Source organism: Scyliorhinus torazame, chromosome 11, assembly GCF_047496885.1.
Source record: "Scyliorhinus torazame isolate Kashiwa2021f chromosome 11, sScyTor2.1, whole genome shotgun sequence".
Classification (NCBI taxonomy): domain Eukaryota; kingdom Metazoa; phylum Chordata; class Chondrichthyes; order Carcharhiniformes; family Scyliorhinidae; genus Scyliorhinus; species Scyliorhinus torazame.
In genome coordinates this window covers 236,188,598-236,214,128 of record NC_092717.1, presented here as the reverse complement: position 1 = coordinate 236,214,128, position 25,531 = coordinate 236,188,598, and the positions used below count along the sequence as shown (strand labels likewise).

Below are 25,531 nucleotides of genomic sequence, written 5' to 3'. Positions count from 1 at the left end.
ACAGGAATTAACTTTTGACTTGTTGTCAGCGTTCCCAATTCATGATGGAACCACCCCATTCATTTTTCATTTCAATTCACCCACACTGCCCCATCGAGTGGAGACCGGATACCAGCTCTGAGTTCTGAGCTGATATCTAGTGGCGATACTCCCGTCTGCTGAGAATGGGTGGCCCTCATTTCCTCATATAGTTTGTGGGAGCCCATAAAACCCTCCCACCACAGTGCCAATGGTCTTATTGGCTGATGGTCATGGTAGTTACGGCCAGAAAAGGAGCTCTATCTTCGTAGCCGGGTAATGTGCCTGCTACTCCATTCACTGCTTTAGACCATTCTCCAAGGGGTCACATAAAGATGCCCAAAACACCAGTGGCCCTTTTTAAAGTTTAGCAGATTTAATGACAACCATGGCTCAATGGATAGCAGTCTCACCTCTCAGTCAAAATGTTGTGGGTTCAAATCTCACCCTCGAGACTTGTGCACGGAAATTTAGGCTCCAGTACAGTATTGAGGGAAAGATGCACTGTCGGAGGTGCCGTCTTTTTGATGAAAGATTAAACCAAGGCCCTTCTTCTCCCCAGGTCTTATGACCACATTCTGAAGAAGCATAGAGCCGATTTCCCTACTGTCGTGGCCAAAGCTTATCCTGCAATCAATATCACTAAAGCAGATTATCTAGTCATTATGAGTTTGTGGGAGCTTGTGTACAATTTAGCTGCCATTTTGTCTTCGTTACAACAGTGACTATGCATCAACCATACTTCACTGGGTTTGAAGGGCTGAGACATCCTAATTCATGAAAGGCCATATGGAATGCAAGTCTTTGTTTCTTGTGAATTTTTATTTACTTTCTCATTTGTGTAACCATTGACGTTTTTGGTTTATGCTCCATGCAGGTTGGGTTGTTGGCTCTCTGGAAATTCTTGGAAGTCCCGCTAACTTGGTGCGAAGCATTGGGAATGGGATAGCAGACTTCTTCAGACTCCCATACGAGGGACTGACCCGTGGTCCAGGCGCCTTTGTCAGTGGAGTCTCCAGAGGAACAACTTCATTTGTAAAACACATTTCCAAAGGTAAATGTTATTTTTCTCACTGTATTTAAAGTCCACATTCTTAAACAGCATATTGCACACATTATTACTTTGATGTCATGTAATAATTCCTCAGATGTCAGAAACCTCTGTTGGACACTGTGGGCAAATACGGAACACCAAACTGTGCTGGTTTCTAAAATGGCCTTGTCCTGTTTCAGGAAAAGTGCACCTTTTAAAATAGTTTAATTATCAATCCTTAATATGTCTTTCCTTATCATCATAGATTGTCATCATAGAATTTACAGTGCAGAAGGAGGCCATTCGGCCCATCAAGTCTGCACCTGCTCTTGGAAAGAGCACCCTACCCAAGGTCAACACCTCCACCCTATCCCCATAACCCAGTAACCCCACCCAATACTAAGGGCAATTTTGGACACTAAGGGCAATTTATCATGGCCAATCCACCTAACCTGCACATCTTTGGACTGTGGGAGGAAACTGGAGCACCCGGAGGAAACCCACGCACACACGGGGAGGATGAGCAGACGCCGCACAGACAGTGACCCAAGCTGGAACCGAACCTGGGACCCTGGAACTATGGAGCAATTGTGTTATCCACAATGCTACCGTGCTGCCTTATAATCTGTTATTTTTTCATTGATTCGTGTGATACGAGCACCAAGGGCAAGTCTGGGATTCATTGTCTATCCCTAATTGCCCTTCAGAAGGTGGTGGTGAACTGCTGCACTCCCATGTGTTTTTATTTATTCTTTCATGGATGTGGGTGTCACTGGCAGGGCCAACATTTGTTGCCCATCTCTAATTGCCCTTGAACTGAATGGCTCAGTAGGTCATTTTCAGCGGGCAGTTATGAGTCAACCACATTGTTCTGTGTCTGGAGTCACATGTAGGCCAGACCAGGTAAGGATGGCAGATTTCCTTCCCTGAAGGACATTAGTGAACCAGATGGGTTTTTATTCAAAATCAATTACGGTTTTACGAGACAAGTTTCCAATTTCAGATTTTACTAATTGAATTTAGATTCCAGCATCTGTTGTGGTGGGATTTGAACCCACGGGAGGAATTTAACACCCTTCCCACCAGCGGCATCTTCCTTTCCCGCCGAAGTCAATGGAGTTTCGAACAGCCCGCCACGTTTTCCAGCCCCATTCCCACCGTAACGGGGCTGTAAGCTTCGGCCCCAAGTCTCCAGAGCATTAGTCTGGGCTTCCAGATTACTAGGCTCGTGACATTACCACTACAACACTGCCTTCCCATGTAGTGTGGGGACACCCACACTGCTGGTAGCAAGGGAGTTCCAGGATTTTGACCCCGCGTCAGTGAAGGAAAGGCAGTATGGTTCCGAGTTGGAATGGTGTGTGACTTGAAGGGCAACTTGCAGGTTGGGTGCTCCCATGTTCCTGCTGGCCTTGTTCTTCCAGATGGTAACGGTTGGGTGTTTGGAGGATGCTATCAAACAGTAATTTTCACACGTGTATGTAAGTTAGATGAAACATGTGTAATTAATTAGTATCCCCTTTATTTGTAGGAATCCAGTATACTTTTAGCACCTGGTTGCCAGGCATCTTATAACTCAGTTGTCGTATCCATGTATGAGTCTTCCTATTCAAAAATGGTAAAGATCGATAATTGGTTTAAGAATGCAGAAAGCAATACATTTCTTCTCAAAGGGTGGTACTGCGGCGCAGTGGTTAGCGCTGCTGCCTCTCAGCGCTGAGGACCCGGGCTCGATCCTGGTTCTGGGTCACTGTCCGTTTGGAGTTTGCACATTCTCCCCATGTCTGTGTAGATCTCATTCCCACAACCCAAAGATGTACAGGCTAGTCGATTGGCTATGCTAAATTGCCCCTTAATCGGGAAAAATAGAATTAGGTAGATTTCTTCCCAATGCGCAGATAACAAATTACCGTTTAAAATAAAAGCAAATTGCTGCGGATGCTGGAATCTGAAACCAAAAAGAAAATGCTGGTCTGGCAGCATCTTTAGGGAGAGAAAAGAGCTAACATTTCGAGTCCATGATGACCCTTTGTCAAAGCTTTGTCACAGTTTCAAATAATTTGCTGACTCATTTACATTTCATTTTATGAAATCACTCCATCAGAACCTTTAATATCTGATTAAACCCTGTCCTCGGGGCCAGGATTCTCCGAGCCTCCACGCCACAATCGTGCTCGGCGCGGGTGTGGGGAATGGGGTATCAGACCTGCGATCGGGTCCGGCGCCTTCCCGCGATTCTCCGGGGACTGGAGAATCGCCACCAATTGCGCGCACAAAGTCGACGCGGCGCCAGTCGGGGGCCATTGAAAGGGGCCCCCGCGGCTATTCTCCGCCGACAACTGGCCGAGTTCCTGCCGACGTGGTTCACTCCGGGTTCCACCTGGTGGACACTTCCGCAGCTGTCCTGGTGAGGAGCGGGGGGATCCGTCATTGGGGGGGGCCTCCAGGACGGCCAGGCTCGCGATCGGGGGCCACCGATCGGCAGGCGCGCGCGATCTGGAGGGGGGGGGCCCGCTGTGTGGTTCCGTCATGTTGAGCGGGGCCGCCGCCACGCGCATGTGCGGATCCGTGGCCGGAGGTGCAAGGCCCCATTTCAGCAGCCAGCGCTGCGTGGAGCACTCCGGCGCCCTGCTACCCCCCTTCAAAACGGAGAATCACTCTGGACTTTCTAGAAAAACGTCCAGAGTGATTTGCACCCATTTTCTCGCGGGCGTGGGGACATGGCCCCATTATAAGAGAATTCCGCCCCATGCATCTATGAAGAGTATCTGAAGTCAAAGTTCTAACCTCTGTAAAAATGAAAAAAAAAAATCTTTTAAATTAATTCTAATAATATAGAGTGACATGGAAAGAAAACATCTTGTCCAGCTCAAAAAGATGGAAGGATTATATTTATTGTTATTTATATATATATTATAATATGTCATAGTTACATCTGAAATAAATGATGTAATGAAGATTATCCTTTCCCTAAAGTGTCTTGTGAAAGAGGTCTTGACATTTGTGTAGTTACAATCACATGAACATACCTGTTTCCTTTTGTTATAACGTTGGAACTTCTCAAACTGATTTTGCTGTGTCAACCTTGCGTAATAGGCAGAACTTTTAAGGGAGCTAAATTGTTATATCATAGAATCCTTATCGTGCAGAAGGAGGCCATTCAGCCACAGAGTCTGCTCCGACCATCTGAAAGAGCACCCTACCCTGCCCTATCTCTGTAACCCCACCTAACCTTTGGACACTAAGGGGCAATTTAGAAAGGCCAATCCTCCTAATCTTTGGACTCTGGGAGGAAACCGGAGGAAATCCACTCAGACACGGGGAGAACGTGCAAACTCCACACAGTCACCCGAAGTTGGAATCAAACCCGGGTCCCTGGCGCTGTGAGACAGTAGTGCTCGCCACTCTGCCACCGTGCTTCCCTAGTTTCCTCGACCATAAACGATCAGAAAGTTGTTCTCCTAATAATAACACATCTTTTCACCAATGACGGCTAGTCGTGTTGGCACGTCCCAAGAAGAAGGCGGAATAATCTGTAGGATCAGAAGAAGGCGCTCTGCACATCAAGCCTTGTTCCACCAATCAATTGGATGATGATATCTTAACACCACCCACCCACCTTTGTTAATATAGACCCTTGCCTAACAAAAGTTCTTCAGTCTCAGTTTTGCGATTTACAATTTATGAAGAGAGTTCCAGATTTCTCCCTACCCTCTAGGTTAAAAAAAAAAAGTGTCTTGGCATCGCACTTAAATGGCCTAACTCTAATTTTGCGGTTATGCCCCCTTGTTCTGGACTCCCCACCAGAGGAAATAATTTCACTCGACCTACCCTACCTTAAACACCTTAATTACATCACCCCATCAGCTAAGCTGAGCAGCAGTAGGTGGATTTTAATTCTCAACGGTAAGGTCTTGTGCATTGGAAATTTGTAAGAAATTTTCAGAACAAATGAAGAGAATTTATATGAAAATAGGAAAGATAGAGGCAATTGTGGGGGAGGAATTAATAGTCGAAAAAATATGCCAATTGAAGCAGAAGTGAAATGTTAACAACTTTTAATTTCTTTTGAAAAATTTTGTTTCAAATTAATAAAGCATTCTACTGCTAGCCCCTGTTTGCCCCTCAGTGTAATATTCAGGTTATTCAGTGTCACAGACTGTGGACGCTAACAGTTGATCACAGAAGATTGGAATTTTCAGGGTTGCATATGGTTCAATTGTGCGTCAGGTTGGTATTCTCTGGAGGAGAGCTGATTGCAAGGAGGAAAGACCAATGAGATCACAGCAGTGCTGAACAACTGGTGAGACCAGAAAATATGATCATACGACACAGCACAGAAGGAAGCCATTCAGAACCAACGTGCCTGCGCAAGCTTTTTTTAGAGAGCTGTCTTGATGCTAACCACAAAAGCGAAGTGGGTTCACTTCCTCTTTTTCACAACAGAAACTACTTTGCTGCTTTAATGTGGTGACGAGCTGTCAATCATAGCAAGAGTGTTTATAAACATTGTGCTCAGCTTCAAAGCAGAGTAATAGAGATGCATTCAAGCTTGAAGAGAAATATAAATGAATACTCCACCAAACACCTGTGTCTGGGCCAATAACACTGGCTAGTGCAATGTATTTTTTGTGAGGGCCACGATGAATCCAGCACGAGTTTGTAGAATAGAAAGAAATAACATTTATTTATAATTACATATATATACAGCAGCAGTACTTCCTTGCTGCTCACTCCTCTCTAGCTGGTTCCATACTGGCCAGCTCTATTTATGCAGGGACTCTGCTAATGATTTCTCTGCCCCCCTCATTGGGGAACCTCATACTCCCTGACGATTGTCGGATTGCCATTAGTCCCCAGCCAGTGGTAAGCAGGCAGGTTACAACAGAATTGCTGTGTGGAATTGAATGGAAGATTTGCATTTCAAAGGCTGTCAGGGGATTTGTAGCCCTACAAGTGTACTTGGCTTTGGAGGAAGCTTCTGACACTGTGAACAGTTACTGCTATAAAGGCTTTTGCCTGAGGCAGCAGATGTTAGGAAAGGGTAAGTTAAAATGCAGTGATTTTTCACAGGAGTTCTCTTCAGCATGGGGGCTTCTGATGGTGGGTCGGGGCGACGGGTCACCCTTATGCGTGCATGCTGTGGGGGGTTGACCCATAATTCCGGTGGTGGGGGGAAGGATGCCTCTCTTTGTCAGTGGGTGTGGGGGGTGGGATTAGCGTTGTTGGTGGGAGGGGTCCTGCCGCCGGACCTCAGGGGTGGCCCGCCCAAAATGGCGACCCGATACCATGATCCTGACGGATTCTAGCAAGCCGTGCATAAATTAGCCTGATTAAGGAGAGGGAATCGCACCTGGGCCCTGCTCCCAGGCCCAGCGTGGACCAGTCCCAATTGTCCGCTTGCGAGAGCACTTCACAGAATCACGCAGTGTGGAAGAGTCCCTTCAGCCCATCGAGTCTACAGCGACACATGAAAAACACCTGACCTACCTACCTCATCCCATTTACCAGCACTTGGTCCATAGCCTTGAATGTTACGATGTGCCAAGTGCCCATCCAGGTGCTTTTTAAAGGATGTAAGGCAACCCGCCTCTACCACCCTCCCAGGCAGTGCATTCCGGACCGGCACCACCCTGTAAAAATCTTTTTCCTCACATCCCCCCCTGAGCTTCCTGTCCCTCACTTTGAACTTGTGTCCCCTCCTGACTGACCCTTAACCTTAGGGCAACAGCTGCTTCCTATCCACCCTGTCCATGCCCCTCATAATGTTGTACACCTCGCTCAGCCTTCTCTGCTCCAACAAAAACAATCTAAGCCTATCCAACCTCTCTTCATAACTTAAATATTCCATCTTACGCAACATCCTGGTGAATCTCCGTCCTCTCCCCCCTCCCTTCCCTTCCCCCTCCCCCCCAATGTGGCAACCAGAACTGCACACAATACTCCAGCTTTGACCTCACCAAAGTTCTATACAACTCCAACGTGATCTCCCTGCTTTTGTAAACTATGCCTTGATTGATAAAAGAAAGCGTCCCATATGCCTTTTTCACGACCCTATTAACCTGCCCTCCCGTCGTCCGAGATCTATGGACAAACACGCCAATGTCCCTTTGTTTTTCAGAACTTCCCAGTGTCATGCCATTCATCCAACCCTCCGAGCGGAGAACCTTGGCCATGAATTCAAAAGGAACGGGAAAGACTTCATAGAATCATAGAATCCCTACAGTGCAGAAGAGGCCATTTGGCCCATCAGGTCTGCACCGACTCTTCGGACAAGCACTCTACCCATATCCACTCACCCAACCTGACCACCCCTCTCTACCCCCCACTAAAACCATAACCTAACCTGCACATCCCTGGACACTAAGGGGCAATTTATCATGGCCAATCCACCTAACTTGTACATCTTTGGACTGTGCGCAGAAACCGGAGCACCCGGAAGAAACCTACGCAGACACGGGGGGAATGTACAAAAGCCACACAAACAGTGATCCAAGGCCGGAATTGAACCTGAGTCCTTGGCGCTGTGAGGCAACAGTGCTACCCACTGTGCCACCGTGCCGCCACTTGCATTTATTTGCCACCTTTTATAACTCCAGGACATCTCAAACTGCTTTACAGTTAACAAAGTACTTCTGAGGCATAGACAATGAAGGAAGGAGCAGGATTAATTTCATACCTGACAGTAAAAGTGGTGTTGTTTAAAACAAAGGGTTTGCATTTATATAGCACCTTGCTCGGATTCAGGAAATCCCAAATTGCTTTACAGTCAATGAGGTGCTTTGGAAGTGTAGCCACTGTTAAAGGAAATGCGCAGCCAATTTGCACGCAGCAAGCTCATGCAATAACTATGTGATAGTGATCAGTTCATTTGTTTTTATGATGTTGATTAGGAGGTAAGTAATGATCAGGACACAGAGGATAACTCCCCTGCTCTTCAAAATAGTGCAATGGGATCTTTTGCGTCTTAATTATGTGCTTTGTAAAAAACAAGAATACAGCATCACATTAACTCACTGTTTTGTGCATTTCTGTACAGGTACACTGACATCAATCACCAATCTGGCTACCAGTTTAGCTAGGAACATGGATAGGCTATCCCTGGATGAAGAGCACTATAACCGACAGGAAGAATGGCGAAGACAACTTCCAGACAACCTGGGGGAAGGTTTGCGGCAGGGGTTGTCCCGACTGGGAATCAGTCTGCTGGGTACGGCAATATTGACGAATCTGATAATAAATCTAAAATTTAACTGTAAACCTCGAGAGCTCATCAGAGTAAATTCTGAGGACCAAACCTTATGAATGCTGCCTTATTGAATCTGTTCAGTGCTAGAAGGCTAATAACCCCATCACCGGAGGCCATGCGTTATAAAACAGACCGTTTTTCAGTGATGGCTCTTTAATGTGAGTTCCATTATTGATGACTGTAAATGTGTCTACGATGTGTCGACCATTTATGTTGAAGCACTTCAGCTATGTTTACACGGCTTTAAGTTCTGTTTAAACCTTGAAGAAAATCAGTTCATAATGAAGGAACCCAGGCCATGCCTGTCCTGAAGCAATTCTGCTCACTTCAGGGAAATGTATCTATTAATCTCAATAAGATATTGCATTTCTATGTTCTTGCTTTGCCTACAAAGCAGCTTTACGTGTCTGTGGTGGGTTGCACCATGTGGCAATTGGTGCATTGCACAGGGAAAGCTATCTGCAAACAGTACCTATTGTGTTCATTTTTAATGGAAAACTCTTTGGTGTCAAAATCCATTTTGTAAAAGTCCTCCTTCATCTCCCTTTGATAATTGACTTTTTGCTTTTTTTAAGGGGGGGGGGAGGGTGGTGATCAGTGAGGAGATGGGTGGTGCGGTTGTGTGGAGCGAGAACAATTTTACTGAAAGCTTTCTTAAACCTTTTGTCGGTGTTTATGTGAATTGCGCTGCAAGAAGGAACATTAATGCGATGGCGTTTTCCCACCCTCGTTATTTTGGTAAAATGCAAAGCTGATTTCCACCATGGTCTTCAGACATAGTCATTGCATAGAGAGAATGGTATTGTACTCATTTATTTTGATAATGGCCAGTTCAGGCAGTCAGAGCACTCACTATGATATTTAGGCTGTCTAGACTGTAGGTATTAAAAAGTGATATATTAAAGTATTCTGAATAGTTGAACAAACTGATATGGGCCAAAATGCAAATGAGAACGTGGACTGCAGAGTTACACAACTGAACAGAATATAAACCAAATAAGATTCTGTAGCAATGGGAAATCTTAAATCCAGTGGAGTGTGCTGTTACGAACAAGTCGGATCGATCAATAGATTATCATGAAAAGGATGGTAATTTGCTTGCATTGATTCTCTAATATCGGAATGTGATGGCAGAATAAACTTCAATTTTTATCTCAGGAAAGCATAGGGAATGTACGGAACAGGAACAGGAAGAGGTCATTCAGTTCATCATGTCTGTGCCAGCCAAGAGCAAGCCAGCTGAATCCCACTCTTCAGCTCACAGTCCATAGCCCGTAGGTTGCACTATATGCGGTTTTGTGATGTGGATTGCTGCCTCTGCCACCAAAGATGTGCAGGTTAGGTGGGGTTACTGGGATAGGGCGGTGGAGTGGCCTAGGTGGGGTGCTCTTTCAGTGGGTCGTTGTAGACTCAATGGGCTGAATGGCCTCCTTCAGCACTGTAGGGATTCTATGGATTCAGGCAGTGAATTCCAGATATTTCCCATGCTCTGAGTGAAAGATTTTCTCCTCAACTCACCTCTTGTGTGTTCTGCCAATTGCTTTATATCTGTCTCCACTGGTTATTGACTGCTCTGCGAATAGAAGTAGACGCTTCCGATCCACTCTGTCTAACCCCCATCATAATTTTATACATTAGATTTCTCCTCAGCCTCCTGTGTTTCAAAGAAAACAATCTCACCCTATCTACTCTTTCCTCTTAGCTAAAATTCTCCAGTCCCAACAACATCTTGGCCAATCTCCTCTGTACCCCTGAGTGTGATCAACATTTGTTGCCCATCCCTAATTACCTTTGAGAAAGTGGTGGTGAGCTGTCTTCTTGAACCGCTGCAGTACATGTGGTTCACCCACAGTGCCGTTAGGGAAGGAGGAGTTCCAGTGGCAGTGAAGGAACTGCAGTGATATACTTCCAAGGCAGAATGCTGAGTGACTTGGAGGGGAACCTCCAGGTGGTAATGTTTCAACTTATCTGCTGCCCATGGTCTTCTAGATGGTAGTGGTTGTAAGTTTGAAAGGTGAGGCCAAAGGACCCTTGGTGAGGTTCCTGCAGTGCATCTTGTAGATGGTACACACGGCTGCCACTGTTCGGCGGTGGTGGAGGGTTTGAATGTTTGCGGAAGGAAAAGCAATCAAGCCTCTGGGGTGGTGTTGGAGCTGCACTCATCCAGGCAAGTGGAGAGTATTCCATTACGCTCCTGACTTGTGCCTTGTAGATGGTGGCCAGGCTTTGGGGAGTCAGGAGGTGAGTTTCATGCTGCAGAACTCCTAGTCTGTGACCTGTTCTAGTAGCCAAAGCATTTATCTGGCTAGTCCAGTTAAGTTTCTGGTCAATGCTAACCCCCCAGGATGTTGATAGTGGGGGATTCAGTGATGGTGATGCTATTGAATGTCAAGGGGCAATGGTTTGATTATCTCTGATTGGACATGGTCATTGCCAGGCACTTATATCTTGTGAATGTTACTTGCTGTTTGTCAGCCCAAACCTGGATATTGTCCACGTCTTGCTGCATTTTCACATTGTCTGTTTCATTATCTGTGGAGTCGCGAATGGTGCTGAACATTGTGCAGTCATCTGCAAACATCCCCAATTCTGACCTTATGTTGGAAGGAAGATCATTGATGAAACACCTGATGGTTGGGTCTAGGACTCTGCCCTGACGAACTCCTGCAGTGATGAGACTGAGATAACTGAGCTCCAACAGCCTTTCTGGTAAACCAGGGACACTGAAAATTATAGATTACAGGCAGACTTCTAAGCAGCAAGCCATTGAAAACTCCGCTGCTGTAAACTAATTCACAGTTGAAGACGTGATCGCACATCACCCCTTTGTTACACTGATGCCCGATCTGGCAACACCTTAATTTTACAGTTTTCAATCCCTCTGTGGTCTTGCCCCTCACTACCTTTGTCAGCCCCTCCAGTTCCACAATCCTGTGAGATTTCTGCACTCCTGTAATTCTGACCACTTGCGCATTCCCAATTATAAATGCTACACTGTAACATTTGTGCCACACCAATTGCCAGGCAATGACAATCTCCAACAAGAGAGAGAGTCTAACCATCTCCCCTTGACATTCAATGGCATTACCATCGATGAATTCCCCCCTATCAACATCCTGGCGGTTGCCATTGACCAGCACCTGAACTGGAATAGCCAGATAAATACTGTGGCTACAGGAGCAGGTTAGAGGCTAGGAATCCTGTGGCGAATAACTCACCTCCTGACTCTCCAAATCCTGTCCATAATATACAAGGCACAAGTCAGGAATTTGATGGAATACTTGTCTGGATGAGTGCAGCCAGCTTCAACAAGAACATTGACCATTCAAGACAAAGCAGCACACTTGATTGCCGCCTGATCCCTCAACATTTGATTCTGATCTCGGGTGACACTCTCCCTATGACTGCGTGGATTTCCTTCGGGTGCTCCAGTTTCCTCCCACAGTCTCCAAAGATATGCAGGTTAGGTTGATTGGCCATGCTACGTTGCCCCTAAGGTCAGTTGGGGGTTATGTGGATATGGCAGGGGAGTGGGCTTAGGAAGGACGCTTTTTCGGAGGGTCAGAACAAAGAAGAACAAAGAACGTTACAGCACAGGAGCAGGCCCTTCGGCCCTCCCAGCCTGCGCCGATCCAGATCCTTTATCTAAACCTGTCGCCTATTTTCCAAGGATCTACTTCCCTCTGTTCTCCGCCCGTTCATATATCTGTCCAGATGCATCTTAAATGATGCTATCGTGCCCGCCTCTACCACCTCCGCTGGCAAAGCGTTCCAGGCACCCACCACCCTCTGCGTAAAAAACTTTCCACGCACATCTCCCTTAAACTTTCCCCCTCTCACCTTGAAATCGTGACCCCTTGTAATTGACACCCCCACTCTTGGAAAAAGCTTGTTGCTATCCACCCTGTCCATACCTCTCATAATTTTGTAGACCTCAATCAGGTCCCCCCTCAACCTCCGCCTTTCCAACGAAAACAATCCTAATCCAGTCAACCTTTCTTCATAGCTAGCACCCTCCATACCAGGCAACATCCTGGTGAACCTCCTCGGCACCCTCTCTAAAGCACCGGTGCAGAGTCAATGGGCTGAATGGTCTCCTTCTCCACTGTAGGGATTCTATGATTCCGTGATTTGCTCCCTCGAGCACCGATGCACTGCAGGAACTCACCAAGTGTCCTGAGACAGCACCTTCCAAACTCATAATCTCTGCCATCCAGATGGATAAGGGCAACAGGCACTTGGAAAAACCACCAGCTAGAGGTTCCCCTCGAAGCCACCTAATCCAGACTTGGAAATATATTACTGTTCCTTCAGTGTCACTGGGTCAAAATGCTGGAACTCCCTCCCTAACAGCACAGTGGGTGTACCTACACCACATGGACCTGCAGCGGTTAACAAAGGCAACTCACCATCACCTTTTCAAAGGTAGTTCAGGGTAGACAACAAAAGCTAACCTGACCAGCGACGCCCACATCCCACAAATTAATTTTTTTTAAACCTCCCCACAGTCTGCAGTTTTCTTCCTGACTAAAAACCGAAGAACCAATTTTTGTACCATCTGCAAACTTTGAATCATAAAAACATTTGAATCTAAATCATTGATATATACCACAAACGACAAGGCACGTCGTACTGAGCTTTGCAGAACCAGATTGTAAAACACCCATCACCCATCAACTTTGCTTTCTGCCTCTAAGCTAATTCTGAATCCAACAGTTGATATTGGTTTACATTGCAAGCCCTAATCGGTATCTTCTTCTCTGAGTACCTTACTTCTCACTGTTACAGATCTTTCTATACACAATCAACCTCTTGTAACGATTCACACAGGGAGTGAAACCCAAGCGTAGTCTTTACCTGAATCAGAGTTAGAAGGCCAAAAGGGGGTGGGTAGAGAGATGGGGGCAATAATTAGAAATCTTGTCAGACCTTGGCAAAAGTGCAGGGAATTAGGATTGATTCCTCTTTCAAAAGGACAGCATAGACGTGGCCTTTTTCTCTGCTCTATAATTTTATACGGCTGTATAACTCAAACAAAGGGAATAATTTCATTCCTGGGAAAGGCTAACTAAAAAACTAATATCAAAGTAGTAAAGCTACTCCCAAATCAGTGATAGATAATAATCTTTATTATTGTCACAAGTAGGCTCACATTAACACGGCAATGAAGTTACTGTGAAAATCCCCTAGTGACCACACTCCGGCGCCTGTTCGGGTACACAGAGGGAGAATTCAGAATGTCCAATTGTCCTAACAAGCACGTCTTTCAGGACTTGTGGGAGGAAACCGGAGCACCCGGATGAAACACACGCAGACACGGGGAGAACGTGCAGACTCCGCACAGAGAGTGACCCAAGCCGGGAATCGAACCTGGGACCCTGGCGCTGTGAAGCAACAGTATTCACCTGCATCCTCTCCTTATTGGGACTTAGCTCTTTAGTTCCGTAGATTGAAGAGTGATCTCATTGATCACTTATTGCAGGGTGGCACAGTGGTTAGCACTGATGCCTCACAGCGCCAGGGACCCGGGTTCCATTCCAACCCACGGTGACTGTGTGGAGTTTTCACATTCTCCCCGTGTCTGCGTGGGTGTCCTCCAGGTGCTCAGGTTTCCTCCCACAGTCCAAAGACATGGAGCTTAGGTGGATTGGCCATGCTAAATTGCCCTTAGTGTCCAAAGGTCAGTGGGGTTACGAGGATAGGGTGGGGGAATCGGGCGTAGGTTTGGTGCTTTTTCGGAAGGATGGTGCAGACTCGATGAGCCGAATGGCCTCCTCCTGCACTGTAGGGATTCAATGATTCTATGAAGTGTGTAAAATGTTAAATGTATTTGATCAAGTAAGTGTGGAGAAACATTTTCTTCTGGTGGTGAATTCAGAACAAGGGTCCGCAAACTTAAAGTTTGAACCAAACCTTTTGAGGAGTGAAGCCAGGAAGCACTTGTTCAGGTAAAGGGGGGTGGAAATTTGAAACTATTTGGCCCGGCAAAGTGTGCCCTCTGTGAGCCGATATAAAGAAGCATTAATACTGGGGGTACAATACTTGGCCCAGAATATCTACCCCTCAAAGCTAAAGGATGAATATTTAGGGTGGTGGCAGACAAAGGCATGAAAATCGCTACCCTGTGGAAAAGGCAGGTTTGGACCCTTTGTCACTTCTGCTTGATATTTCCAGGCGCCATTGCTGGTATTGTGGATCAGCCGATGCAGAATTTCCAGAAGACGGTGGAGGTTTCAGCTGGACGCAAAGCCAAAGATGTCATCTCTGGTGTGGGCAAAGGCATTGTGGGGGTTTTTACCAAACCAATTGGAGGGGCCGCCGAGCTCGTCTCTCAAACCGGTTATGGCAAGTATAGAATATTCTGTGCTTTATCGGACGCTTTTGCGAACATGCCATTTCTTTACAAAGAAAAAAAGAGCAAAGGAATAGGAGCAGACATTTGGCCCTTTGAGCCTGTTCTGCCATTCATCAAGATCATTGTTGATCCTCCACCTCCATTCCAGCTTCCTGGCCAATCTTCATCTCCCTTAATTTCCTCAGCACCCAAAAATCAATCAAAATCTGTCTTGAATATGCTCAATGACTGAGTATCTCGAGTGTAGGGAACTCTGAACAATCATAATGCTGTGAGGTAATAAATTTCTCCTCATCTCCGTCTTAAATGGCCGGCCCCTTATTCTGAGATTTTGGCCCCTGATCTCGGTTCTCCAGCCAGGGAAGCATTTTCTCAGCATTTACCCTCTCAAGCCCCTTAATAATTTTATATGTTTCAATGAAATCACCACTCATTCCTGTGCACCCCAGGGAATATAGGCCTAATCTATTCAATCTCTCCTCACCGACAATCCCCTCATCCCAGGAACCAGTTTAGTGAACCTTTGTTGCAATCCCTCGAGGGTATGTATGTCTTTCCTTAGGTAAAGAAACCAAAAGTGCACACACGACTCCAGATGTGGCCTTGCCAATTGAATAATTGTATTAAAACGTCTTTACTCTTGTATACTAATCCTTTTATAAAAGTCACTTCATAAACTCAACACACCTTTCTACAGTTTATGAACTTAAAATGTCCCCCTGTGCAACAGGGCATGCTAAGTAATGACTAAGCCTAAATGTCACCACATTAGGTCAGGATTTCAAATGCAATAACACAGTGTCTTCAGGATGACTGTAGAAAGGAAGACTGCCATATTCTTGAAACCCAGCAAGAGAAACGGCCTTTCATTGTTCACTCCCTTGATCTCCTGTGGTAAGATCTCTCCGTACTGTACTGGAGTAGCAGCCTTCGCGCAACCTTCTGACTCAAGGGGGCGAGACTTGCTACCACCCTGAAGTGCCCACTCGCAGACTGATATAACCTGAAGCCCTGAGCCTGTGTGACGACGGAGGAGAAAAACCCACTTCAACCATTGGACTCAACCTCCACATGTGTTTTGGATACTGAACTTCTGCTTTTTATTTATTTTAATGTTGCAATTCTGTTGATTTAACTTAAAGATTAGCCTGCAACTATAATAAGTAATGGATATATTTTATTTGGGAAGAGAGATTGTTTCTCATAATGATGCTGCTCGGAAATACTATCCAATGGAAATTATCATACTTGAATGTTGAGCTAATGTCGTCGTCATCATATATAGAAATTGCCCATTGTTACTGTGTTAGTTTTAAGTTGGATGCTGACACTGTTGTTTAGACTTTTGCAATTGCCTTCCCCCAATGTTCAGGAGACCAGCTTAACGTATTATTAATTTTTGACACTGTTATTGAGACCTGCCTTTTACGTAATTGCGGTTAAAGCGATGAATATCCCTATCAGTCTGTTCCAAACACATTACATCATTTCAGCACCGTGTGGTTGCTAGTTCAGTAGAAGTAAGAATCTTGTCTTTATTGCTGTAGGTATTTTACATGGTGCTGGACTTTCTCAACTTCCAAAGCAGAGGTTTCACCCCACTGAGCAACTGGCTGACCAGGCCCCAAACAGTCACGTTAAATATGTCTGGTAAGAGTATTCTGGCAGTCAGTCATTTTTATGATGGCATTATTCATTACATTGCTCTGGCTTAGTATCAAACTAACAGGTCATTTATCTTGGAAAGGTTTGTTTCTAACATGAAATGTTTCAGTTCTGGAATTTTAAATGTAAAAAAAAAAAAATGAAATTAATGGTTTGTGTTCGCCAATTTGCTACCCCGACAGGAAAATGCTCCAGTCTTTGGGCAGGCCTGAAGTCTTTATGGCCTTGGACGTGGTTATCATGAGCAACTCTGGCCAGGAGTACGATGGATGTTTGCTGCTCACCTCCGAGGTTTTGTTTGTGGTCAGTGTCAGTGAGGACACACAGCAGCAGGCATTCCCAGTCACGGAGATTGAGTGCAGCTTGGACCCAAAGAGGGATAACTGGCTGCAGGTTGTGCTCAAGCAACAGAGGGTATCGTATGACGCAGAGGTAAGGCTCTATCCCCTGAATTGGAGCTGTTGTAGGAAATGGGACGGTTTTGAACCCTATTAAAGGCAGCCTATTTATCCTCCGTGAAACGTTTCTCAACAACCAAAACTTTTAAATCGTAAATCTCTATCTTTCTGTCGTTGGACATTCTGACAAGTCTTTCATTCACATTAACACAAGATATCCTGTTTGCTAAAAGCTCTATCCCTGGTGTCAACCAACACAAATTTTGAATAATAGCCTTGTCTGCCCCACAAATTGAAGGCAGTTCTCCACATTAGCATTTTGTAAAATACAAGGCCTTGCACAAACGTGCTCTTGTGACAATCCTTTCCTCACTATTTGATCAGTTTAAATAAAAATACAATCAAATGCCGCTTGAACCCATTAAGTTTAATTTTTAAGTGTTTATTTCCCGGTAGATCGCTTTTGTTGTTGGTTGGCAATTATTAGCGATGAATTAGCGGTGAAGTTGTTGTAGTTGTAAATTTAGTCTTTAAACTAACCAATGTGCATACAGGGCCTTTATTAAAATTTAGTCATCATAAGTTTACTCCTGAATATGCATCTTAAATTCACTCTCCAAAGTAACTGATTAACCAATATAACTTCTTTCCTCTGTTGAGTCCCGTACTAAAATTATAATTTATTAGCCTAAACTTGGGGCCATTAGTTATTTTGCCCATTATCATGCCATTACCTCTGTTTCCAACAGGAACACCATTTATATCATGCCTTTAATGTAACAAAATGTCGCAAAGTGCTTTATAAAACCAAGTATGACACAGAGCCACCTGAGGTCAAAGAAGTAGATTTGAGAGGTGTCTTAAAGGAAGAAAGTGAAGTAAAGAGGTGTAGGGAGAACCTAGTCACGGCCACCAATGTTTTCTTTTTAATTCACTCATGGGACATGGGCATCGCTGGCTAGGCCAGCATTTATCGCTGAATGTGGATGCGGTGCCATTCAAGTGTGCTGTTTTGTCCTGGATGGTGTCAAACCTCTTGAGTGTTGTTGGAGGTGCACTCATCCAGGCACGTGGGGAGTATCCCATCACACTCTTGACTTGTGCTTTGTGAGTGGTGGGCAGGATTCGGGGAGTCAGGAAGTGAGTTACTCACTGCAGGATTCCTAGCCTCTGACCTGCTCTTATAGCCACAGTATTTATATGGCTAGTCCAGTTCAGTCTCTGGTCAATGGTAACTCTCCAGAATGTTGATTGGGGGGAATTCGTTGATGATAATGCCGTTGAATGACAAGCAGCGTTGGTTAGATTTTCTCTTGTTGGAGATTGTCATTGCCTGGCACTTGTGCAGCGCACATGTTAATTAGTGGAGCATTTATAATTGGGAATGTGCAAGAGGCAAGAATTAGAGGAGCGTAGAGATCTCTGACGAGTGTTAGAACATAGAACATAGAGTATGGAACAGGAGGAGTTTACAAAGGTAGGGAGGAGCAAGACCACAGAAGGGATTTGAAAACAAGAATGAGAATTGTAAAATTAAGGTGTTGCCAAATCTGGTGTCAATGTAGCACAGGGGTGATGTGCGATCAGGTCTTCAACTGCGAGTTAATTTACAGCAGCGGAGTTTTGGATGGCTTGCTGCTACAAAGTCTGTCTGTAATCTGTAATTTTCAGTGTCCCTGGTTTCTGAGTGAGTCTTGTACAATTAACCACTTAAACCTCTTGGATTTCTCAGTTATTACTTTTTGGGAGGGGCGTTTATAGCACTTTCAGTGCATTAAATCCAAAAGTAGTAGTTTTGTAATTCAGAGCTGCTCACAATCTACTGTATCTTAAAATAGCTAAAGATTTTCTTGAATGTTTTCGCTAATAATGACTCACATCATTACGAAAGGCCGTGTCTTTTGTTCACCTTCCTTTCGATGGAAATAAAACAAATGAACGAGCAGAGTGTTTTCCATTTATTTCATTTTGAATGGCCTTCCTTGAAAAAAAGGGACCTTCCTTCTTGGTGCATCAAATTGAGGATTTCATAAATGTGATTTATTCATAATTGAGGCAAAGGAAGTAACTGCCACAGTTACAAGTTAAATGTTTGGAATTAAGGACTCAGAAGAAAGACACGGGGAGGGGTAACATGGTGGTAATGTCACTGGACGAGCAATCCAGAGACCCAGGGGACCCGGGTTCGTATCCCACGATGGCAGATGGTGAAATTTCAGTTCAGTAAAATTCTGGAATTAAAAATCATGAAACCCATTGTCCACTGTCGTAAAATCCCATCTGGTTCACGAATGTCCTTTCCGGAAGGAAATCTGCCATCCTTTCCTGGTCTGGCCTATTTGTGACTCCAGACTGACTGGGCAATAAATGCTGGCCCAGCCCACATCCGAGTAACAAAAACAGGGAAGGTTCACCAGAATTGTATTAAGGTTGTAACAATAATGTTACGAAAGTACACAGTTTAAAATGTCATGACACCCTGGGCTAGTGCATGGTTAACTCCATAGCCGTAACGTAGATTTCATTTAAAATACAAGAAGGACCTTGGCTGAGTCCAATATACTACAGTCACCAGGTTTGTAACTTCAACACAAATAACCTTTTATTATGTACAGTATAATAATTAAATGGACAGCGGGGAAGCGGTGGTTGAAAGGTGAAGAAAATATTAATAGGATAAAGGATTTTTGATGCACTGGGATGACTTTCAGTTAATGTCTTTCTGAAGTTCATGATTTTGTTTTGGTGGTACTTCCTTCTAAGCTTGAGATGATTCTTTTCTGGCAAGGTTGTCTACTTTCTCTGTAGATTCAGGATCTTTTCAAGTTTACAGCAAACATGTGCCAGGCACTCACTGGTTTTAGAACAATTTAGCTGTTCTCTCACTTCAGCCAGCAAGCAAGGGAAAGAGAGTGTGTTCCTTCTCTTTCCAAGGTCTCAACACTTCTGCCAAGTTCTCTCAGAAACCATCATGCAGGAACCAATCACTGACTGTTGTCAGGCAGCATGCTGTCTCTGACCAACTCACCAATTGCCAGTTAGCCGCTCGAGCCGACTTGCTCTAAAACCGGTTCCTAAAATTCACTCGGTGCCAAAGAGTGTGGTTTCTCCTCTCCAAGGTACAAATTCTGGAACATGCTGTCCTGGCAAGTACTCTTCTGCTTAAAGCACATTTCAATTATAGGTCCATGGACCAGAAATAATAAAAATACAATCAATGGGAACAAAGGAAGTAAACAGGAAAGACTACTGCAAAATCGATTGAGATACAATGGGCTGTGCGTCCAGAGAGAACTACCTTGATGAACCAACAGACTGATGGAGCTGCTGATCAGAAGAAACATCCTTGTGTTTCCATAAAAATATCCTGATTTATAGGATGGATCATACCGGCTGTGTACACCGGCGGGATAATCGACGGCGCATGGGTTTCCCGGCAACAAAGGCTGCAGTGAGCGGGAAATCCCGTTCACAACGGCAGGACCAGAAAATCCCGCCAGCGGGGCACCTCCGCTGTCGAAAAGCACGCGGCAGGTTGCATAATAAATCCCGCCCATGGTTTAACAAATTTCGTTTTTATAATATAGAAATACAATAGAGTATTTTTGACATTAGCTGATATCGATTCAGCAGCTGTCAAACACTTCTCCTAATTTTTGTTTCCTTTAATCAATATCGTCCATTTTACCCAATCAACTAAAGTCAAATTGAACTTCATTGCACTAAATAATGACACAGAAGGAGAAATTACTCATGGCCGTTTGGGAGATTAGGCGCCGGGAAGCTATTTCCCGAGCAATTTAGGACAGGCTAATAGGCCAGCACTCTGCCCACGAGATTCTGGAGCAATTCCCAATTCCCATTCCTGCCCCCGTCAGATTCACTGGGGCCGGAATTGGTACTGGAGAGCTTGACAAGCTGGAGCTGATGTAAGCACTCCATTCCCCCCACACTCTCATTCCAGCCAAGAAGATGGCTCCACACAGAGTAGCCCCACACTTCGCCAACACGGAGCTCGAGAGGATGTTCAATTCGGTGGAGGAGAGCGGGACACTCACTTCTCCAGTATGGACAGAGGCTACCGCCTGCGGCCGTTAACCAGGCCTGGGCAGAGGTGGCTGAGGTACTCATCGCCTCACCAGGTGGAGTGGCACGTCGTGCCGCAAGAAGATGAACTCGGGTGAGCCACCACCTCTGTTACCCTGGCATCACTCCTGTCCCTCACTCCTCGCATCACACTCCCAATCCCATTGAGGCTAATCAAAAGCCACCTACCCACATCTTCCTCACATCCCACCCTGCACCAAACCCCAACACCTGTATTGCCCTCTTTGACCAGGTGCCTTGCACACATGCCACCCCATGTATAGAACCCCATGTAACTCGCCTCCATGCACCTCACCATGTGCTTTACATGTCGTCTAGGAAAAGACGGCTCATAACAGAAGATGGCGGGAGATGACCAGAGGGGATGTCCCGGACCTCCAGGCCCTCAGCCCACTAAGCAGAGGTCAATTGCATTATCTGGAGAGGGCTATCTCCGAGGCAGAGGTCGGCATGCGACAACCACGTGAGCCCCTAATGCAAAATGATGTCCCTATAACAAGTGTGTCATCCCTCTCCCCCAGACCACTCCTTCTCAAGATCTCACCATGTGTCTTGTCTTTTGTCTTGCAAGATCACCAACAGACCGTGCCGGTCCATCTGGAGTACCTGCCTCGCACCCAGCCACAATCCTAGCGCACCCCGGAGAACCAGTCCGGGGACGACACCAACCTCTCTGTCACCTTCACCCTCCACCATAGCAGAGACTATCACCTCGGTGGGGCATTTTAGTGAAGAGGCTCCTGGGTCACCTTCACGTACACACAGCTGTAGTCCGGACATGTATCGTGCTTCTGGAAAGTATGAACCATTCACTGGTGAAGATGCCGACACCGAGACAGAATCTACAGGAGGGGGCATCAGAAAACTTTCCAAGCAGGTGCAGGAGATTGTGCCGACTGTGTGTGGTACCCTGGCCAACACAACGGGTGACGTCTGCGGTGGAAGCCTTGGATCAAAACGTCCCATGCTTGGGGCACACTGCGGTCGATGGCTGAGGCTCAGGACAGGGGAGCCCAGTCACAGGCAGCCATGCATCAGGCCCACATGGACATTGCTGCGGCGCTCCAGATCCCAGCCCAGTCACAAAGGGTCATGGCTCAGGGCATTGAGAGCATTGACCGAGCGCCGACTGACCTGGGCCAGTCACAGAGGGGCATGACCGAGGCGCAGAGGGACATGACTCACTCGCTGAGGGATGTGGCCAAGTCTCTCAGCTCCATGGTTGAGGGCATTGCGATGAGATCGGGCCTCCAGGACTGGCAGTGCTAGATGAAGGTGGAGTCTCCGGAGCTCACTTCGGCCTCACCTCCATCCCATGGAGTAGCACGGGGGCCATTAGCAGCCCGAGGGAGGAGGAGGTGACTGGGCCCGTGCCGGTGTCTGCGCCGGGGAGCTGCTGGAACACCTCGGCGCTTCTCAATTCCCTCCACCTGATACTGGCACATCTGACGGGCAGCGGGCAGAACAGGGTGGCACCTCGTCATCTGTGACACTCGAAGATTGGCCAGGCCTATCCAGGTCCAGGCCCTCCAGAGGATGGTCACGAAAGGCATCCCAGATCAGAGGGTGAGATATACAGCAGGCCGCCTCCACGTCTTATGTCCTGCCTTGAAAGAGCGGTAGGCCACCTAATATTAGGAAGTTGGACACCAGTTAAGTTGGCACGGGTGCGACACATAAATTAGAGGTAGGGGTCACAAAGTAATGTATATAGTCACTATTAAACACCTTTTCACAAACATTCTGACGTGTCTCAACCCTCTGTCTGAAGGGTGTGTGGGGTGAGTGCTGAGGGTGTGCCGGGCGGGGGTATGTGGGAGCTCGGTGGTGTGGGTGTTGAAGGGTAGAAGGGGGTAGGGCAACGAGGCCAATTGAATGTTCCGCCTGCGGTCACCCTCAGAGGCAGCAGGGAACAGGGCCAGAAGTGTGAGGTCACCTAGTAGGACAGCTTATCCAGTGAGTGCCCCATCAGCACCCACCATCTCCATAACCACACACCCCACAAAGAACATATGGGCCTGTGAGATGGATTGGCCAGCATACCTGCAGAGACCAACCAGGTGTACAGTGGAAGGTAATCCAGAAGGCAGGAGTCAGACTTCGTCAAACGATGAGGAGCACCAGAGCTCAGCTCCCAGCGAGTCGTCATCATCCTCTGTCCCGTGGGCAAGACTCACTGACACCGCCTGCCCAGGGCCAACACCCTGTAGTGATGCTCGTAGGACCCGCAAAGTGGGGGGGAGAGGGAGCTGGGGTGGTGGGATGGTGTGAAGGGAGGAGGGATGCGGGAGGATATGAGTGGCTATGGGGAAGGGGGCACCACTTGGAAGAGGGTGGGGGAGAGTATGAAGAGGTGGCACAGGGTGGCAGAGCTGCCGGGGCCGGGCCTCTTAGTTGGCAAATCTGGAAGTGATGAGGTTGTCCCACAAGCGGCGACCCTGGAGCACACGTTGGGTAACCTGCCATGCCAACCCTGACTCCATGCCCGGTTCTTCCAGGCCACCCTCCTCATCCTCCTCATCAGATGAGGCCTGGCTGCCTTCCTCCTCCAGCATGTCCCCCCTCTGTTGGGCAATTTTGTGCAGCAGGTCAGCACGATGTTTGAGACTCTCCTGGGGCTATATTGAGGCCTTCCATCAGAGCGGTCCAGGCACTGTAGGCGCATCTTGAGGATATCGATTCACCGCTCCTGGTTGCTGCATCAGTGTCGTTATAGAGGTTCTCCGCACCGGTCCGTGGCCTCCAGAGAGGTGTCATGAGCCAAAACCTCAGCGGGTAACCTTTGTCACCCATGAGCCAACCCCTCACCAGAGGGGTCACCACGAAGGTGCCGGGAACTGACGAGTGTATTTACAGGACACCGTGAGCAGTCAGCAGAGTGAGCAGCCAGCGGGGGGGCCGGTAACTTGTACAAAATGGGTGCATTTAAAACACATACTGCAGCAATGGGGGTCTGAGCCAGGCCACACAGGACCGAGGGAGACATCCTGATCCATGGAGCTGTCACCAAATTGCTCTCCATAGCACCCACGTGACTTCCGCCTGAGGGAGGCGGAGCATCGTGGAGGCCGGGAGCATTGTGGGTCAAACGCGCTAATGACTTCTAAATGAATGCAAATGCCAGTTTTGGATGCCGCCACCAGCGAGGGTTGCAAACCTCATTATAGCCACCAGCGAAGGACCCGAACATTGTGCCCGAATCGGTGCCAGGCTCGGACCTCGATTTTGGCCAGACGCCCGATTACCTGCGGCGTCGTGAAATGGAAAATTTTGCTCAATAACTCCAAAAATCCAGTGAGGAGTTCAGGAGAATCCTCTTTACCCACAGAATGACTAAGGGAGAAGCTAAGTAATAGCATTCAGGAGAAATGAATCGAAGGAGGTGCTGATAGGGTGAGGTGGAATAGTGTGAGCGGATGCTTTTTGATACACACATGCTGTAACTACTGTGTAATTCTATGTAAAGACAAGGAGAAAGACTGAGAAGGTGTCCAAGAGTGAGTATTAATGCCGATGTGGTTCTTTCTGTCTTGTTTAGGGAGATGGCATCCGAGAAAGACTTTCTGAACAGCAGTATGATCGGCTGGTGGATTACGTCACGAGGATGTCGCAGTACATTGTTCCCAGTAGCGCAGCCATGCAACTGGCTTCTCAAGTCGTTGTTGCTGATCCGCCAGCTCCCAGAGCCAAGACTTACCAATACTTGGTGGACCGGCACTTTGGACTTGTCTTTGTGAGCAGGTTTTCTATGGTGAAAAACAAGGCACTGCGGAAGGGATTTCACTAGTCAAAAAATGTGCAACAATGTCAAAGGTTTTCTTTTTTAGCGATGAAAATGCTGATGTTTTGCTGAATAAAGGACTGCCAGCTCTTCATCAGCATCAGCGAAGCACAGCGCTATCTTTCCATAAGAACTTTTAATTAAAAGCAATGTAATTTGGGTCAGTTTGTTTACGTAATTTAATGAATTTGCCTTTCTCAATACTGACCCTAGATAAATCAACTGTGTAAATATATGTTTAATGAAAGGGATGTGGCCACTAACGCTGCTGAAGCAACTTAGTTAAGTGCTGTCAATAAGGAGTTTTTATTATTCTCTAATGATTGCTTCAACGAAACAAGTGTTAATATAACTGAAAATATTGGAAGTAAATAAATGTTAAAGTCGGAATTGCACGTGCCATTTTATTTTGCAAATAGTTTGACGGGTAAGCAGCTAATTGTCGAAGGGTCTTTCGGGCTAATGCGTTCGACAATCAGGTGAAAGATTCTCACTTGTTATAAAACAAACAAGGTTGAGAAAGCGAGAATCTGCTGCATCTGGCAGCTGAATCTTATACCAAATAGGTTTCAAAATCGTTGTGCTCCTGGCTGCTTCCCCCATCCTCCACCTTCCATAATTTTATGCTCATCCAAACCCCTGGTGCCCACATTCTTAATTTGCACCAGGAGCCTTTCGCCTATCACCCCTGTGCCCCTGACTTGCGTGGGTTCCTGCCCTGGCAAAGCCTCGTGTTTAAAATTGTTTTCAAATTGTTTTGAAAAGCCTCCACGGCCTCCTCTCTGTAACCTCCTCGGACCGCTCCAACCTCCGAGATATCGAAGCTTCTCTTATTCTCTAAACCTTGATTTTCTTTGCTCCATCATTGGTGAGTAGGCTGTCAACGGCAAAGGCCCAAACCGCTCGTCATCTCTTCCTTGAAACC

The 25,531-nt window shown here is 46.5% G+C and overlaps 1 protein-coding gene across 4 annotated transcripts in view; it reads left to right on the top strand.

Annotated features, from left to right (window-relative positions):
* Positions 1–24,996, top strand: part of LOC140385858 (intermembrane lipid transfer protein VPS13B-like) — a 1,311,478-nt gene extending 1,286,482 nt beyond the window's left edge. For all 4 annotated transcript variants that reach the window (XM_072468452.1, XM_072468451.1, XM_072468450.1 and 1 more), the window contains exons 57-62: positions 896–1,072; positions 8,091–8,261; positions 14,475–14,645; positions 16,203–16,305; positions 16,503–16,752; positions 24,364–24,996. In XM_072468452.1, the coding sequence (XP_072324553.1) occupies positions 896–1,072; positions 8,091–8,261; positions 14,475–14,645; positions 16,203–16,305; positions 16,503–16,752; positions 24,364–24,612 (1,121 nt within the window). In that variant the 3' untranslated portion in view covers positions 24,613–24,996. The remainder of the gene's footprint in view (positions 1–895; positions 1,073–8,090; positions 8,262–14,474; positions 14,646–16,202; positions 16,306–16,502; positions 16,753–24,363) is intronic.
* Positions 24,997–25,531: the final 535 nt, after the last annotated feature.